The sequence below is a fragment of the Hylaeus anthracinus genome, unplaced genomic scaffold (genome assembly GCF_026225885.1).
Source record: "Hylaeus anthracinus isolate JK02 unplaced genomic scaffold, UHH_iyHylAnth1.0_haploid 3, whole genome shotgun sequence".
Taxonomy (NCBI): domain Eukaryota; kingdom Metazoa; phylum Arthropoda; class Insecta; order Hymenoptera; family Colletidae; genus Hylaeus; species Hylaeus anthracinus.
This window is the reverse complement of record NW_026535284.1, coordinates 11,621,031-11,640,176: the sequence shown is the minus strand read 5'-3', so window position 1 is coordinate 11,640,176 and position 19,146 is coordinate 11,621,031. Positions and strand designations below refer to the sequence as shown.

The following is a 19,146-nucleotide window of genomic DNA, read 5'->3' as shown; positions in this document are numbered from 1 at the left end:
CGCCGCGAGAAAATCGCCAGCTTTTCGCTGCCACAAACGGAGCAACTTGGACGGAAACTGTTCGGTCCTGACAACGGTAATTCTTTCATTGGACTCTTCAAGATTATTCTGGATCTATTTCTTGTAGACCTAGTTTCGAAAGGCTGGAATGAATTTGACTTCAGGTTCACTTTGTTTAGTTTTGAGAAAATTCAAATCTGAGGATATGATAAACACATGGTAAATCCACATAACAATGTTGAATACAGTTTGAAAAGAATTCATAAAATCGAACTTGGTGTTTGAACGTTGGACCTCACATGACCCCTCGCATCTCTTCGCTAGAAGACTCGCGAGGCAACGATGGCTGGCCAACGAGGCGTCCGACGGCCAGCATTTAGCGGAACGTCGTTATTTGTCAGGATCATCGACTGCGTTATTTCGGACGTCGAGGGACCGTCGACGGAATCCTTGCCAAGACCAGAGCGTTCCTACCTTCGCGACTATTCTACTATTTCTGGCGCGATGCGCGCGGGGTTCCTCCGTTTGGCAATGATGCGCGGAAAATTTCGGAGCACGTATGTCTGGGATGAATAAAATCCCTGGATACAAATTTCTAATAACGAGAAAAATTCAACCAACCTTTTGTCTGCTACTCGATGAATAAACATTAGTCTATCGAGGTCCTAGATCTTTTTTTTCTATAGCTATAGTACAGGTTAGTGATACTTCGTTCTAGATTTTGAAATTTGAAGATTTCTGAAGAAATGAGCGTATCTTTGTTCTGCTTTTGATAAAGAACCAACCTAATTACGGTAACAGATGGCTCACTGATCTAATGACCAATGGAATGGATCAAATTCAGAGATGGAGCTGATTCAGAAATGGAGCAGATCAGGAATCGAGCTGATTCAGAAATAAAGCAAATCAGAAATGAAGCAGCTTTAGAAATCAAGCAGATTCAGAGATGGAGCAGCTCGCGAGCCCAACAAATCACTGCTCCGATTTCGATACTCGACACTATTCAACAAAATAGAATGGCACGTAAAGTTTCGCCTACCTAAGAAACCCTTTCGTTCCTTCCATCACTCAGCGCCTTTCGAGCACGCGTGGAGCGTACAGTGCGGTGTGGTGCGATGGAAGCTCGCCCTAGACGCACCGGAGCGACACGACGCGGGAGTACCGTGACGTGAAATCCGTATTCCCCTTAGCTATACGCGGAATCGGAGTATTCTCCCGACCCGATATCGTTCTCGTCCTCGTGTTCGTCGGTCTCCCGTCGTCGTCGTCGTCGTCGTCCGTCGGCGGTCACGTTGGTAGTGGTGTAGCGATGGCGGAGAATACTGTGGTTCGCGGTTCCGTCGTCGTAGCGCTGCGATCGTCAGGCATTGGAGGGGAAGTGGGCGGAGCGATGGGGCGGATTGGCCGCGCGCGATAGGCGTGGTCGCGAACCTCCCACTCCTTGGCGTAGCGCGGCGCTGATTGACAGTTGGCGAACGACTGCGGACGGCGCAGGATCTAAAACCGCGCTAGGCGCTGCTCTCCACGCTCGCTCGGGTCGCTCTTCTCTTACCCGTGGATATACCCGGTGCTTTTTCGTGGGGGAAGAACTCGAAACACGCATATCCCTGTGGCTGCCTTTGCCCGCGCGCAACATATACACCGACCTACCGCCTTCTGTCCGCCCGGAGTTACGAGTGGCACACGCAGTAGTAGTTACGGTCAGGGAGGAGGGTCGGCCGCCGTCTACGCGGACAGCTCTCTCGCGCGTCTCCTCTTCTCTCTCTGCGCGACACCGGTTCGTTCAGTAATCGCCGCGAGGAGGAACGCGCTTCTTCTTACGCGACTCCGTCGTCGACCCCGGGTTTTTGCCTTTATCGAAGGGATATCAGTTTCGACGCGTACGCCGGTTGTGTGCGTCGATCCCGCGCGCACGTTCGAACTACGCGCACGATCCATCGATCGATCGGTCGTGGCAACGCCGCCCGGATTTAAAGCGCCAAGTGGACTGTTTTTTCCCCCCTTGGGTGGCAGAGTGCTTACGAGCTACGCCGAGACACGGGTCACGGCTGTTCTCAGTGTAAACGGAGTCCCTCGCGCGCGAACGTGTCCCTTTAATCTGGTCCGACTCCGTTTCCCCCCTGCTGCGTAGTGGAACCGCGGGACGACGCGTTGACTTGGCGCCAATACTCGAAGGATGTAACAGCCGAGCATCGTCAGTGACCATACAAAACCGGGGGTGTTTTGCGTCGTTTGTGAAACAGTGCTCCGATCAACGGGACGCGGTACAGTGGACAAGAGCAGCCCCGACCAATAATTACGTGATTAGCGATCGTGTTCGTTAGTGATCCGTCGGGTTTCGGTTTCGGAGCAGCGCAAACGCGAGTTCTATCCGTCGGTGATCGAGTAGTCTCTACCGCGAATTATTCGTACCAAGTCTCGTCTAACACGACCTAGAAGAATCTAGTTACCTGAGTTACGCTCCATTAAATTCGAGGAACGATACAGAGGATTCCCAGCGTGCGCATGAGAGACCACGTGCTCAAGTGATCAGAGAGGATAATGTCGCGGCAGTGACGCCACGCAGAGGCAAGGTCTCTGGGCGTCTGGTCAGCGGGTACTTCCGGCGTTGGCCGCGACGATGAGGAAGCACGCGTGTCCGGCCGTAGCCGTGGTCCTCCTGCAGCGTTCAAGCGTGCGTCCCGAGCTCTGCTGACGCTCGCTCCGATTCATCGCCGTGTCACAGCGTCTCGTCGTCGGTCGACTCGGATCCGGGGTTCGTCGAGGGCCGACGGTGCCGCCTCATTTCAGCGTCCATCAGCCCCGAACGGGAACGGGACGACGTCTCTGCACGCCGTCGGGTCGGCGAACGACCCGCGAACATCGCCAAGGACTCACTGCCGACGGCCACCAGCGGATTTTCACCTGTGCATCTGGGCTCCAGACGAGGCTGATCGCGCGATCATAAGTGCGACGAACGGGCATACGCCGCGAATAGTGCGGGAATCGCGTGTGTGTGTGTGAGAGAAGTGGTTACTTGCTTATACTGTGGGAAAATACAGCCGCTACGGTGGCTCAGCACGCAGAGTTCCCCGGCGCGGCCAGGGCGTTCATGGCGCAGCCAAGGGTACGTGGATCTTACATCGTTAAGGATAGATCGCGAAACAAGTGATTCTTAGGCGAGGGCGTCCTTTGTTTTTGTCGTGAATCACGCTAGTCGTGGATCGAAAACGTGTCCGTCGATGTGTGGAGATGGCGGGTATTGCGTTTGGAGTAGGCATGTGCTCTGGGTGTCCTTTGGTCTTGAAATGTAATTTAGAAAGATATATAGCCTCGTGAGAGTGTCCTTTATGATACTAGCTTGAGGAGAATTCGAGTTTCATGGGAATTTGTGGCCTCCGCGGTGAGTGCTGACGCAAAGTGTTTGGTATAGGAGAGTTTGAATCCGAAGCGAAAACTAAAATGTTCCCCTGTCCAGTGAACGATAAGTAACTGTCGCGAACCCCAATATTTCCGTCGGTGGATGGACTTTATCTATGTAGGTGAAGATGGTCAGGCTTCTAGGATAACTTCTATCTTATATGATGTAAGAATATTTACCAAGTAAATATTCTTCGATCTCTTAGATTTTTTCTAAATTCGAATTCCCGCACTTTTTGAAAAAACTCAATGACTCAAGCATCAAAGGAGCAGGGTGGAGCGATTTTCTTCTATGAGTGTAAGAATCTATTCTACTCTGATGGACATTCGATTTGCTTAGGAATCTGTGGCCTCGAAGTGTTAGATACAATTGAGTTCCATTTGCCTCGTGAATGATAATTATCGTGAACTCCAACGTGTCCGTCGGTGGGTGGACTATGTATCCTTATCTTTCGGTGTAGAGATGATCAGGCAACTTGGGAAACTTGCATCATCGTTAGTGTAACACAATTTACACCACACTACAAGTGTGCAACGTAAATGTCTTCTAACCCTTTGTACTCCAAATGTTTTCATTCAATATGAGTGACTGGCACCTTCGTGTTCTGTGAAAAGTGCTTTTCCTCTAAAGTAAATTTATAAAAACTCACACCTTAAATTTTATTCCGTCAATTTAATTCGTGTTGTAAGTAATATTCAACCTGAGTTGTGGTTCGTATAGTGGCGCCAGTGGAGTGCGAAGGATTAGATGGTATCGGGAAAGTGCTCCATAAATTTGTAGTAATACATGTTAGATATGAGTTTACAAAAAATTCGCGTTTCGTAAGAATGATACCAGTTCGTGAATTCTGACGAAAGTGTCTCGCCCGGTAGAGATTGAGACTATCGATAAAAAGTGTAAGGTATTTGGTAGGAAATGAATAGTGAATTCAAGCTTTGTTGTCTTGTGAATCGTAGTCATCGTGAACTTGAAAGTGTCCGTCGGTGGGTGGACACTGTGTCGAGTTGAAAGTGGTTAAGCTACGAAGTGAAAATGCAAAATTCAAGTGTAGTACATGTTGTATCTGTGGGTACTAATAACACACGTGCTTTCTTGGCCATTTTTTTCTTATAATGGTGACTGAAAATGTAACCGCGATAGTGACAGGAGGTTCAACTTGGAATAACTAATGTTAGTCCGTCAGTCATCGACGGACGGTATAATACGAGATTTTAAAGCAAAGCATGTTTGCTAAAATGAATTACCATTTTGTACATGTTGGACCTCGATGCGTAGAAAATAATAATAAAAAAAAAATATTTTATAAATATTCCTATTTCACTCCAAGTGATCCATAGTATAGCGCTCCAATCCAGGTAGCTTTCCCCCTAAGTTTCCTTTGATGTAGCGAGGCAGAGAGTTCGCAAAAAAAATTCGAGTTTCTAGCAGAGTTCAAATCTGTCGACTAGCTTCGAACCGAGTAAGATATTCAGTAGTCGACGAGTTTGTACACAGAGTTGAACGTAGAAGGACTCCGTTGTTTACGTGGAATCTCGCTGTAATTGAGCAACGTTGGCTCTATCGCGCATAGTAGTGATCGACGACCAAATCAATAGAATGGTTTAAAGGATTCGCAGTTTGATTCATAAACATATTCTCTCGTTCTGAATGGCAGTAGCCTTTCATTCTAGGAATTCAAAGCAAATCGAGTTTGTCTCGTCGATCGACTCCAGTGACGTGCAACACATTCGAGATAATCTAAATAAAAATTATAAAACACGAGTGAAAAGTAACTTTCGACGCGTTATTCGTTTGATAAAAATTACAATCAAATTACTTGCATTTCACGTTGAACGAGTGAAGCTTATTCGATTAAGCGTCCAATCGAATGAACGTTGGAAATAAATGTCTGTGCGAACATTTTATTTGTCACGTATTATTCGAATAAAATTCTCTTTGCACTATAGAAATCCTTTATCAGTCGAATATAATAGAGTGTAACAGGATACTGTAGAATAGAAGAATCAGTAATTTCCGAATGAAAGTGTGGTGTCAACGATCAAAACCATAGTGTTTGAATAGATATATTCTCCTATTCATAGTGCTTTCGTCTAGGTTGGAATTCAAAGGAAATCTACTCCGTTTCTTCTTCATATTGTTCATATGAGTACGGTAGATTCTCTTTGTAGATGTACTGGTGTATAAATTCTGTCAAAAAATTCAAGAAAATCAGTCGTTTCTTGTCTTGTCTTTCGTTTCGTCTCTAGAATAAAGAAATATCTTTCTATTTGAATAGAGTGCAATCACTTTTAAAATGAACGTCAGTATGGGGTCCTATTATAACGTTTAAGAGTACAAATTGTTTCTCGATGAATATTTATCGTGTGAAAGTGTGGTGTTGACGTCTACGAGTAGAATCATAGGAGTGTTCCAAGGCTTTCAAAACTAAAAATTCTTCTTAACCAGACTTTTGAAATTCAAAAATGAATACACAATAATACCGTGTAGTTCAAGAAATTAAGTTCAGTGAATAACGCCCAGTATTCCCAGTAATATGTATCGCACGAATTGCGGTTTGGAGGATCAGAAATTCATCGAAATAGCCCCGGACAACCCAGAATTATCCTTTTACGTATGGTCGAACGCCCGCAGACATTCGAGGAATTGATTACGATTCTTGTCGTCGACTGCAGTTTCGTTCACGCGATTTCAGATCATCGGTTATACACGAACTCTTATTGGGAACTTGCAGTTGTTCAGAAAAATGACAGTTCAGCTGCTCCTTAGCTGGCCGTCGGACGCGATACACCGTCGAATGGGATTCCATTCTCGCATTTCCGACTTGAAACATCTTTCCGATGGAGGTGCTCGTCGTCTGCGATATTTGGAGTTAGGGATATTTCGTTGAGTTATTTTGGAGTAAGATTATTGACTGAAAGTTTTGGTGTTAGATGACTGATTGTATATTTTGGAGTAAGATCATGTTCTCCACATTTTGGAGTGAAACGATCGACTGAACATTTTGGAGCAAGATGACTGACTGAACGTTTTGGAGTAAGATAATTGATTGAACATTTTGGAGCAAGATTGGACGTTTCGGAGTAAAATAAAAATAATATAAATTTGCAATGCAAACGATGAATAACGTCTACTCGAAATATTTCAGAAGTGCTACGATTAGAATATGCTTTGTGCTATGACCAACAAATATTGCCTAAAGTGAAAAACAGTGTTTCGTCGCGTACAATAGTTCTATTCAGTGGTCGTGGAAAGTTCCCCGTCGATAATTGTAATACAGTTTTGTTCGTCGCAATGTCAGAGCGGAGTTAATTTTAGGCGGAGTTTTCCGTGGAGTTTTTCCAATTTCCGCGACGCGCACAGTTTTATCGCGGCTCGAGCAAGTGAAAAATGGTATCTGCACCGATAAAGAGCTTTACGCGATCGGAGATAACCGTCAGATCGCTCGCGTGCCCGCCGATTTTTCGAGTGACGGAACCAAAACACACGCGCGCGACGTTCCAGGCATCGAAGCGTCCCGCCGTCGGCATGACGCTCGACGTCGGCGTCCATATCGCGACGAAACGTTTCCGTCGACCTCTGAATAGGTCGCTATCGACGAATTACCTTGTTATCGCCCCTGCAATTTTCCTTTTTTCCTCCAAAATTGGATCTCCGTTCGCGGATGGCTTCTGACACCCCACCTTCTTTAAACATTACGATTACGGAAGTCTGTGGTCTAATCGATCGAGATAGGTAGAATAATTGCAGGATGGTTATTTCAACAAGTGTGATTAAAATAAAGTGTTTCGAAAAATTGGTAATGTGTGATATCTGTTAATGAAGTGTGGGGGATATTTCCTTGAGCCGTTAGAATAATTACAAAGAATTGTTTATTAAGGCGCTTTATTTTGAGCGTATTGTAGTACGACTCCTTGAAAGGAAGTTCTCTAGGATATCTTCTTTTTTACTTTAATTATAATATCAATTAGAAAAGAGTCTTTCATTCGCATAAAGAATTTTCCGTCTGACGTCCAAACCGAAGATTATGATATCTCACGATATAATGCTATCAAGTATGAAGCGTTTTGGTTAAAATTCATAAACACGTACACAACGAATTCGGAAGTGTGGAATGCGAGTAAAGTGTCGAGCACGAATCAGGATGATGTTAAGTACGAATCGTATGTTTCTGCGTTGAGTTGCGTTAGGTCACGCGGTGACATTTTCCTGAAATTTGAATTTTAATCTCCGTACGTTGATATGCGCGGAATGAATTTCGAAAGTAGTTTGGCTTCCAATCTGTATATTGATATAGTTTTATTATTATTTATTAATATCGACGATGATAAAAGTGTGGTGTACAATGCAGAAGTAGTGGGTCGAAAAAATGTGTATACTTGCGCTTAGAGTTCAGCATAAGTTAGATAGGAACGAATCGGACGTTTATGACTGGGAAAAAATCTACATAATTACCATAGGAGTGTGGAGATACAATATTGCGATTTATTGGATCGCATGTTATTAGGTAATGTGGATTGTCTTGGTACGTGTAATAGGAATACTATAATTATTGGTTACGTCGAGCCAACGATGCCGTTGTTTACTTACGGTCAGACATTAGTACGACATGTCAGTTTAATTATAATTAATTTCGTAAGTATGGAGATGTTGATCTTGGAGATATATTCCCCTTTTAATTTGTTTTACAATTATGCTTAGAGATCATCGTATTGTCAGACGAAGATACCATCAGGAATACAATAATAAAAGTAAGAACCGTAATTGCTGAATTATCAGCATGAATCGCCATCAGATTTTTGTATAATTCAAGTGATTATAAAAAGCCTCAAAACTTCTAATCTGTTTTTAGATTTAGTTTTGTATTTCTGAGAATAATGAAGCATTGAAACGTAACATGAACGAACTTATTTACCGAAGACGACCGAAATTATGGTCGAAAACGCGATAACAAATACGAAGCTTGTAGAGGCTACGACAATTTTCATAATTTTATTTACAAGCACGCGATTATTCTAATGGTCGTGTCGCACTGGAAATGACAAATGAATGCACGAGAAGTGGGCTGTAGAATTTTGCGAAAAATGAAAGGTATATCAGTCACTGTTGATATATTATTCCGTGTTATTTTTGTGCTTGTATCTTAAGTACCCTCGCAATACTCACGTGTGTACTGCTAGACTGATATCTAGGAAATTATCCAAGTAAACTGAACTCTATCTAACAAGTTGAGAATCGGGTACTCTGAGACCTGTCATCGTACTTGTACCTTTTATACGCATACGAATGTATGAATCTTAGATAATTTAACGAATATTCGCATTATCGTGGCTTAGTCAGGTCTAATTTTGATTCATTGGAAATTCTCAATATATTGTTAAAAAAAAAACACAAACTCAAATTTCAATTCAACCCTCTAAGGATTTGGGTATCTAACCTAGTGTAAAGTTACTTTTGATTAATCGATAATTTGTTCCGAAGTAGTATCGAGCAAACTATTGATATTCAAATAACACGAATGTTATACATCGCAAAGTTATTGACTTTAAAATATGATGAGCATATTGGTTTGTCACCGTCAGTTCTGAAAAGGTTAAAGATTAACTTTTTAATTACGTACCGGAAATTCTTGTCACCCACGTGCGAGTGACATGGTCAATTATATCGTTAATTTTCATGTAGCATGTCAAGGCAAAAATTTATTACTACGTAACTTTCAAAAACGATTACCTACCGTTACAGAGTAGGTATCATTTCTTGTAGTAGCCTATTGTGATTCTACGAAGAGGGACAATGTCTTCAATATACTTCTCAATCAATTTTCCGAAGAATTGTCTTTGGTAATATCTGCGATCATTTTTCAAACGTTCATCAAACTTAAATTCACACTTGGCACATTTATATAATAAAAATCTTTCTCGCGTATGAATTCCTTGCAATTCATCTCATTCAAAGGTACCAACAAGAAAGTGTACCTTCAGTACTTTATTTGCAGTTCAATACCAGCTATCAATTAATTAATTTGTTCTGATCTGATCGATCCAAGGAAAAATCGCAGGCCCGAACTGTAAAAATTCCATCTACCTCTTCTATTTTCTTCCTTTTTTTTTTTTTTTTTTTTTTTTGGTGGAGTAGAACGAAAGTGTACGCCATCGAGGCCGTTACCGGGATTAAAAATTCCTGGCCCGGTGAATAGCGTCGATTTTTGTCCACCGCTGTACCACGAACGAGCCGTGATTATGTATTTATGGGTATCCATCAATCACTTTCGCTCTCCCGATTGCCGCGGATATCGGCCTTTAGCCCGCCAGGATTAAAGTCGTATCGATTTCTCGTCCGTTCCATTCGCTTGTGCCCGATGAGATGATTTTTTCTACTATTTTGTATAAATTTTACAATTTGTTCCTACCCAGAGCCTATCTGCAATTTTAATGCACCTAATTCTGGCATAAACAGGCACAGCTCGTTGTTTACTAAACGTTACAGGATAGCGAGTTACAAACGTTGTATCTGAAAAGTGAGGAATAATACTTAATAAGAATTCAGAGTACGCAGATCACTGATAGTTTATTATTTAAGAGCATAGTGGGCCAGTGGAAAAATTGAACAGAAATGTTTACATATAAGTCCTGTTTGAAAATTGTATGTGCTTCTTCATGTTACAGTTAGTTACATTGTTTCGTTTATCTTCCCAAGAAATACATATTATTATACTCGCAATTTCATGCATCATATTATTAAATGAGAGGAAAACATATTTTCATTTACATTTACCCATGCTAATTACTTTTTGCTCTTTATATTATCTTTACGCTTTTGTAAGCATGTTAGCATAGATTTCAAAGTAACGAAGTTTTAGTAAAATGTCAGTATAATTTTTCCCTATCGTGTTCCACCGTTGTTCGTGGTTCCATTTGGAGGATTTGGCAAGCACCAAAAACTTTTGTGATTTTTGTCTATTTCGGTCGGCGTTTTGGAGAGGGATCTTTGGTAACGGTACATTAACGAGTGGAGGAAAACGGAGTGTCGTGGGTCATTCGGGATCGAAAGTCGTCGTGGAATTTCTGCGCTCTGCTTCGTCGTTCTCCTGAGTTTTATTCCAGACTTCGAGAAGTATCCTCTCGAATGGCGTCTATTTCGGTAGTCGCGCGAAAGAATTATTGTGACATTTAATTTTACGCTACTTAAATTTTTATTCGTTTATTTAGGAGATGTTTAGTGGGATCTTTTCGCCAGAAAATTTGAGTTTTTTACCTTATCTGTTTAGGGAGATGTAGTTTATTTAGCGAATTTATTCTTAATATCAATTAAGGGATACAAATGGAATGTATCTAGCAAGAGTTGTGTTGAACGCAAGGTGAAAGGACGAGCGAATGAAGCTATTTTAGAACCTAACCCAAATGCTTGATCTTATAATACCATTCGAATTAACTAGAATGATTAAATCGTTAGAAATGACGCAAACAACCCATGGTTAATACCGTGAGATTTTACTGAATATTCAGTTTGTATGGAATGGCTAACTTTCAAACGATTCGAAAGAAATACTTAATGGAATCGATTTGTTTCACCTCCTGTCTTAGATCACTGCGCAATCGTTCCCTGTTCCGAGCACGAAAATGAATCAACCTTTCTAGTATTGGCTCAGGTTCTCCAATTTGTGAATTTGTATATTTTCTTGGGTGTAGGAAGAAAATCATAAATTTAGCACAGGAAAAGAATACTCATTTTCAGGAATATATTTTTATCGATCCCTTTCAAGTCCAAGAACGATCATTGTCAGGGCTTAAAAATACTATAATAGGAATGTACATTAAAACATCATTATAGGTGCATACATTAAAACATCGTTACAATCGCATACTTCTAACGAAGTATGAAAAAATCCAATCAACCTCGAAGAAAACTAATACTGACTGAAAAATAAGGGAATCTACTAAAAAAATATATCCACCTTCTGTAGTGATATCAATAATAATACCAAGAGATAAATCGAAGCCGTCGATGACTTTAGCGTCAAGATTAGGTGCATCGCAGTTTACAAGCATCCGTTGTATGCCAAAAGCATCAAATTTTTGCGCGAACGCAACACAGACTCTAATTATTTCTAGCCCCGTGGAAAAGTGGTTCGAAAGACGGAGAACGCCGTGGGTAGGCCGCCTATCGTCGAATCTCGGAGCGATGATCCTCGCCCTAAAATCGACGACCGGGTCGAAAAAGAGTGGACGATAAAGCGGGGCCGCTGCACGATGCATCCTCGAGATAGGCGAGGCACATGGCGCTGTCCCGGTGCATGCGTGTACGTCGCAATGTTTTCCAAATGTCGACATCAATCAGAAAGCAACGAACAGTCACCGGGCTCTTTCTCTCTCCTGCCAACGGCTTTCTCTGTCCACGGAATCCCAGCCATGTTTCTGCGAGCTAGCTGCTCGAGGAAGACGTCCCTTAAGCTTCGTTCACAAACGGTGCTGCGTTGAAATCGTTTGGAAATTTAACCCTTTAAAATGGAACGCGTATCAGTCGAGGAGAGCCTTGGGAAAAATTACTCCAAAATATTTTGTTTTACTTGTGTGTATGTGTTAAAAATGACGTTCGTATGGAATTGATTGGGAGGCTATGTGTTAGACGAAACATTGCGTGCCAGGAAAACTCAGGACTGCATTTTTTTTTTAAATTAATTGCTAAAGAAGACTTTATTTTGGAGCAATTAGCCAAGTCTCCTTACAAGACGCGTTCTTTCCAAATTTATACAATTTCGATTTGAGATAGTTTGCCTCCGAGGAACGTAACTGGTTTCCGGGGTATAAATTTCCTCCTGGCAGCAATTAATAATCAATTATCTCGGTACGTGTTCCGAGTCGATAATAAGTCGAGCAAATTGGTTGTGGTTCGACATTCGAAATTCCGACGTTTCACAGTAATTGAGGTAATGGGATGTGCGTTCGGATCAATCCTTAAAACGTATGGAGAGGGATCTCGAAGTCTGGGTCAGTTCTGGGTTATTACGATCAATTATGATCATTCTGCACCAAGCAACCGTTGGAGTTAGTTACAGGAGTATTTATAGAACAGTAATCGTAATTGCGACAAGCAGTTTTCTTTCCTAAAATAACCACAACAGTCTTTTTTTTCCGTAATAAGCGACGTTTTTAATACGAAAGAACATCAACCAGTTTCGTGCCAGGTCTACGAGAGCTCATCGGTAAGACTTATCTTTATCTAGGCAATCCTGCCTTTTGCCTGGTGTCCAGTAACCGTGACGCTATTAATCGTTTGACTAGTCTCCAATTACTTGATAGTTTATGAGTACGTAATTAGTTCGAACAGGTTATTCGATTAATAGCGTCACATTTAAAGCAGAATCTGTTAGGTAAGACTCACTTAGATGAATCCTAGTATCTTCCAGGGAACGTGTATTATTTGTTCCAAAAAACCTGAATATTTTTAAATCGTGCCAGGGAAAGAAATATAACGTAGATCAGGTGAAACGAAACCTTAACATCTACCTGTCACTCGTTTCAAGAAAATTGGAGGCTTTCTCCTACAAAACTATTGCAACTTACTCGATACTTGACGCGTCAACGCGTGACAAGAAACCCAGACCCTCGTCTCGCAAATTTTTCGCGTGTTGAAGATTAATAGCTGGGTGGAGCTTCGATATTTCTCCCCACGTGCGATTATAAAATTGATTTCGACGCCGAGGGTGTACCGAGGCGAGAGAGAAAGAGGCTCCAGTTATTGGGTGATTAAATATGTAGGTTGCTGGCCAAATAAATCACTCTTCGCGCGTTTTCTACAGTTTTCATCGCATTTACATATTAACGAGGAAGGATGCTTCTCAAATATTTGACACATTTTTGAATCGAAGAGCGACAGATAAGATTTAAATTAAGGACTTACATTTCGATTAACATCCACTATAATTAATGTTGAAATAATTCTACAAGTTTCTCATTGCTCGAATCTCGAAATATATAGTTCGCACATAAATATATCACTATCATATCACTTTTGATTGTTTACTTGCCGCCGACGGCAGATTTCTGAGGTAATTTTCATGGATCCACTATGGATTTTCGTTGATTTATCCCTTCGAATTGGCACGATCGCCGAGAGTATTGATCGAAAAAGGGAATACGCGTGTTCCTCTTCGCGGTTCCCCGCCTTTCTTCGTCCGGTTGATTTATATCGAGGCGTTTGAGCACACTCGCCTTGAGCTATCCGCTTGCGAACGATCTCGAGCGAGGATCCTCTTCTCGATTCGATCGTTCCCGCTCGCGGATTTCATTCCTGGCAGACCAGGAAGACGCACGGTTCACGTTCGTCGTCGGCTCGCGTGGATTATTACGCGAGCGTCTATCTTTAATTGCGTTATGAATATTTCATCGAGACAGCAGCTGCGCGTCGGGCTGGAATTTATGCCAAATAAATAGTCTACCTCGGGACTCGCTAAGGTGGGTGATGGTTTACCCATTTGTGAAATTTAGGGGCTTCGCTGGTTGTCGAGATTAGGTTTACGACTCGTTCCGTAATTATTATAATTCCTTATCATCGTTGGCTGAACATGTGTTAGATCTTTTTTAATATGCGGTAGGCGTGGAATAAAAAATTAAAATGAAAAGTTTAAGTGCGAAATCGCGGTGTATCTCAATTGTCTTTATTTATTTTTTATTATAATATGATTCTCTTTCGTGCAAGGAAGCGATAAATTTGAACGAAATACTTCGAATGATTTAGAGAATTTATGCAAGACGATGAATGGTATTGTATCCTATCTGCAATAGGATACAAAACGTGCAATTCGAAGTATGCCGCGCTGCGTCAGCCCTGCGCTCAATGCGCACCTAACCTCAAAGTCGCCGCGCGTCCTTCGTTCACTCGCATTTAAGATATTCTGCTCGATCGACGAGTGATATCTTCATAGCTTCGCCGACGTGAGTTATTAGACGCGGCTTCGCGTTTTTTCGGTCCATTCCTGGCGATGGAATTTATTTTCCGTTGCTGTTTTTCGCGCGCAGAGCGCTCCATGGTCGATAGTTTCCTGCATTCGATCGTGAGATCAACCTGAACTTGCTTCCCTTCCCAACCCCTTCGAAACTTCATGCTTTATACCATTTTAAATTCGTACTTCATCATAAATAACAGATTCTAGATATATTTAAAAGAATTCTGTTTATATTATTTGCTTTACTATGAAGTATTGTTATTCCCTTCATGTAATTCTTTTTGAAATAAACAATAAGATTTCAATTTGTTCATTTATGTTTTTGGACATCTCAAATTTCATTGTGATGAGACTTGATCGATTGTAAAATCTTCCTTAATGCAGCTCAAACAACTGACTTTAGACTTAAATACATACTATGAGTTTTCAAAGTACCCTGGATGGAGCATCCAGTCTTTTCGAGAACACTTGAACCCTCGGTTCAGCCATCTATAATCTCGATTCAAAACAATCGATCTAAAGGCACCCTTTTTGCTCTGAAGTGTTTATATTAAACAGTCACGTAATGGGGTCATAATTTGGATTACGTCGAGATTCGATGCACCCTTTGGCTTTGACCTAACCCATAGGTGGGCAAAATTTCATTCGAATAATAGATTACGAACAGATTCGTCGATTTCTTCGTGTATTTTAATAACATACCATTTTTTTTTTTATCTAACAAACAGCAAATTAAGACTGGCTTGCCTTTCATTCGGTATTCGAATTGTTCATCTCGTATAAGAATTTCGCGTCTGGTATCGAGGCAGCGTGCGTAACGAATGAAATTGGATGAAACACGAACGCGAATCTCTGGAGCGTTTCCGCGATGTCACCTTGGCTAACGGTTGTAATTAAGGATTCTCGATTACCGTGCACGCCGTGGTCCCGTTCATTTCGCGAAAGCCACACGCGTGTCGCCTCGATAACCGCAAATTTTTATCGTTCGTTTTATTTCTCATTTTTTTTTTCTTCTTCGATTCCTGTTTTTTTTTTCAACGATAAAATTACGGGCTCTCGGCCTCGACGATGGAGCAACGTAATTACCGTCAATAATCGGCGTGCTTTCGTTTCCGCGGTGCCGTGACAAGTTACACGATGCGACCAGTCAAGAAAATCGTTGGCTTCCTTGCTACCGATCGATCCCTCGATACAACGATCGCCGAGAAATCCTGTCCACGCAATGTGAATTTGTTCCACGGTGTTCCAGTATTTACTGTCGTCCCCGTTTCTTTTCCGATACGCGATATATTAATTGGCGTCGAACTTCTTGTACGGTTAACATTATTTAAGTGCTTGTACCTTGATAAAAATTAGACGTATGAGTTGTCGGTACAAGCTGGTCTTTAAGCGGTTCAGAGGTTCGAATGGTTGTTTTTTTATCAAAATTAGACATATAAATTGTCGATACGAGCTGGTTTTTATTTAGATCGGTGCTTTTAATTATTTCATTCTGGCCCTCCTCGTTGTTAGTCGTTAGCGATGCCTATCGAGCAGGGGGATACTTTTCTTAAATATAAATATTCATGGCAAATGTCGTGTGTACACAAATCAAATTCAAATATTAATCAATGTTCTCTTCGTGGAATGCATGTACTCGCAGACATGTTCACATAAATTCCGATTAATAGCTATAGAAATTGCTATGTCATGCTCGATGTTATCTGTATTATCTAAATTCCCGGTATGTATCTGACATCTAATTCTTCTAATTCTGACACGGAAAATGTGTACGTGCAATCTGGATGAAAGAACAGCGATTTCACGAAAATAAACTCGTGAATCACTATACATTACTCATGTTGTAGGCCTTCTTCAAATTTGTTGGAGACAATATTCTTCTACAATGCCCATTGATATCAATCTTCTTGTCAGAGTATAGTCTGCGTGCCAGGTTTGAGACATATACACAGTGAAAATTCTGTTATTCAATGGAATCGAGTTTTGGTAACCATTGGACTTGGAGTTAAAAATTCGAATGACTTAAACTCGAATCTGATCACCGAGTTCCATCGAGAAACAATTTCTCTAACTTCTAAGTACAGCTCCGAGCCATCTTCTTGTCAGTCCTCAGGCTACCATCGCTAGCTTTCTCGATTAAGGAAAAGGACGAACGTCTGACATCCGAGGGATGTTTCCACGATAAATTCCTGTGTCTCCGTATTATTTCACGGCGCGGCGGAAATAAATTCCGCCTATTTATGCGTTCTACGGCGAACATTCCATGGCTATGGCACTCAGGGCAAGGACGGCTGTGGCTTCTATTTTTAATGCTTTAACTGCTCGAAATCGATGCGCCCGATGGAGGACTTCGCAATGTGGCGGTTGTTCGCGACGTCGCTGACACTGCTCTAGCGAAAGTGAAGCGAAATAAAAGACTGTACCCCGCACAGTGTCTTGGCTCTTGCATTGCATAATGCGCCCAATTGGGAACACAATAAAAACAGTCCCTGTGAAGTTAATTGAGGAAACAGGATTCACGCATGATGTTTTAGGGGACACCTACCGACTCTACAGATTTAATTGCTTGTCCTATAAATTTTATTTATTTCGACATTTGATAAGAAATTATTGTACCTGTTGGGACCGTGGATTAATTTTTTTTGTTTATTTTTGATTTTAGTACGACGATGGCGGGCTGCACGCGAGTTACCTCGAGGGCGGAGGTGGCGGCGGTGGTGCAGGGCTGTACGACCCGCACGGGAGCGCCCGGGGTGTACCAGGCCTCCATCACAGTCCACACCTCGGAGGTATGGGACCAGCACACCCCCAGTACCCTCCGCCACCGCCACAGCCACCCCAGCATGTACTCGCGGCGGCGGCCGCGGCTGCTGCGTCTGCGGTGCCTGATGTCCACAAACGCGACAAGGACGCCATCTACGGGTAAGCTTACATATTTACACCCTTACTTATTTATTTAAACGCCTTGCAAGTGGTCTACAGAAAAAAATTTAGGTCCATGAAGGATTAAACACGTTCACCACCCCGCCATGTGTATAGACTATCGCTCCACATCACGTAACTGCTTCCTATATATACGTTTCATAAAACAGCTGTTACAATTGCTAAAACATTTGACTTTCCAAGAAACCTCCAAGGCCTCGAGTCTATCGACGGTTCAATTAAACGAGTGTCTAAAATTAAAACGTGTTAAAACGCCTTATCAGAGAGAGTCAGCCGTACACGCGCGCGGTTTCCGTTAGTACGCCTATTTTTTGATGTTCTTGTTAATCTCGTCGTAATTTTACACATCGACTGGCATCGCGGAATGCAGTGTTACAATGGGGTTTGATAAATCGTAATGGCCGCGTGATTTACATGAAAATTCATGAAGCGTTGCGTGCTTATTTCTTTATTACAATCTCCTCGCTTCGCGACACAGAAACGTTCAGTCGGCACGCGTTAATATTCAACGTTCCTGGTTCGCCTGAGGGAAATTCTTCCAAAGTTTTTCGCCTGCTAGGAAAAGTTCCCCGCACTCAGGGACGGATAATATCAATTTCCTCTTGAGATAGGCGGGGTGATATTGAATAAGTATTTCACTCGCAGGACAAAGAGCTTATCCCGTGGCGTATCACTTATACAGGTTCCTCGATTACAAAGAAAACTTCCTCTCGGATGAAATTGATCATTTGCATCATTCACCTTTGATTTTATTCAGTCGTCGTATTTTATTATTCATTTTATTCATCGTCGTAAATCAATTACTTTATACACACACGTTCCCGGGAATTAAAAAATCGCGGACGCGATTTGTTCCTAATTTGCAACGTAATCGTGTCTTATCGTCGCCAAATTCGAACGATTTGCACACCAGTCGCGCCTTTTCCGTCGAAGGTGTCGCCCGACGTTTCTTTTCCGCGCTTAGGCTTTCAGCTTTCGATCTTTCGCCGCGGCGACCAGTTCTCGTTCGCGTCACGCTGTCGGTTTTTACAACGTGTTGCGGGGTCCGAGCGGAATATCATTATCGCGAGGTTAACGCGGTCGATAATCGACACGTTTCTATCAGCGACGTTTTTCCATCGCGGTATGAATAATACCGAGTGAATTTGCGCTAGGAAATGCATTTTCTAAGATGCGTTTTTATTCTTTCGAACTTACTTAAGGGTTACGAAACACTAGTATAATCGAAATGGTTCAAGAATAAAAGCACCGAAGTCGAAGAGGCGTTAGATGTTGACATAGGAAAATTATTTCAAGAATTTCTTAACCAACTTCGTAGGAATTTATTTTGTTGATTTCCTCTATTCCCTTTTACATCATAAAATAGAGACTCCCAGTTTCCACCCAGTCGAAGTACACCTCTCCATTTGAATTCTTCTCGTCTCAAACGTCGAGTATAGATCGAAGTATCATTAGTGGACCCAGCGCAAGGAGCAAGCGGAAACCGCGTCTCTGCCGGAGCCTGGTGCCTCGTGCCACGCTTCCACCAGGTTGAAACACGTCAATTGGCCCGTTTTACGGAGCGGCTGGGGCCGTGTTCCGTGTGATTTATAACCGCGAGATGGCCCGATTTCTGGTACCCACCCTAGAACGGGAGCCTCATTATTTCGCGCACCCTGTAATTTGTCCACTCGTCGTGTGCCCCGACCGAACCCGAAGCGGATTCCTCGACTTTCTTGGAACGGTCCGAGGGCCGTTTCCAAGCCGGCGTTTAGCCCCGTAGCCGTTCATTTCCTTCATCGTTGATAAACTCGTGTTTACAAACCGATCGTGTACGGTCCCGATTGAGTCGTCCTGCTGTAATCGACTGTCGTGGCCATTT

The 19,146-nt window shown here is 42.4% G+C and overlaps 1 protein-coding gene across 5 annotated transcripts in view; it reads left to right on the top strand.

The window, feature by feature from the left end:
• The first annotated feature begins 1,484 nt into the window (after positions 1 to 1,484).
• Positions 1,485 to 19,146, top strand: part of LOC128893446 (homeobox protein homothorax) — a 442,757-nt gene continuing 425,095 nt past the window's right edge. For all 5 annotated transcript variants that reach the window (XM_054154380.1, XM_054154379.1, XM_054154378.1 and 2 more), the window contains exons 1-2: positions 1,485 to 3,106; positions 17,005 to 17,264. In XM_054154380.1, the coding sequence (XP_054010355.1) occupies positions 3,092 to 3,106; positions 17,005 to 17,264 (275 nt within the window). In that variant the 5' untranslated portion in view covers positions 1,485 to 3,091. The remainder of the gene's footprint in view (positions 3,107 to 17,004; positions 17,265 to 19,146) is intronic.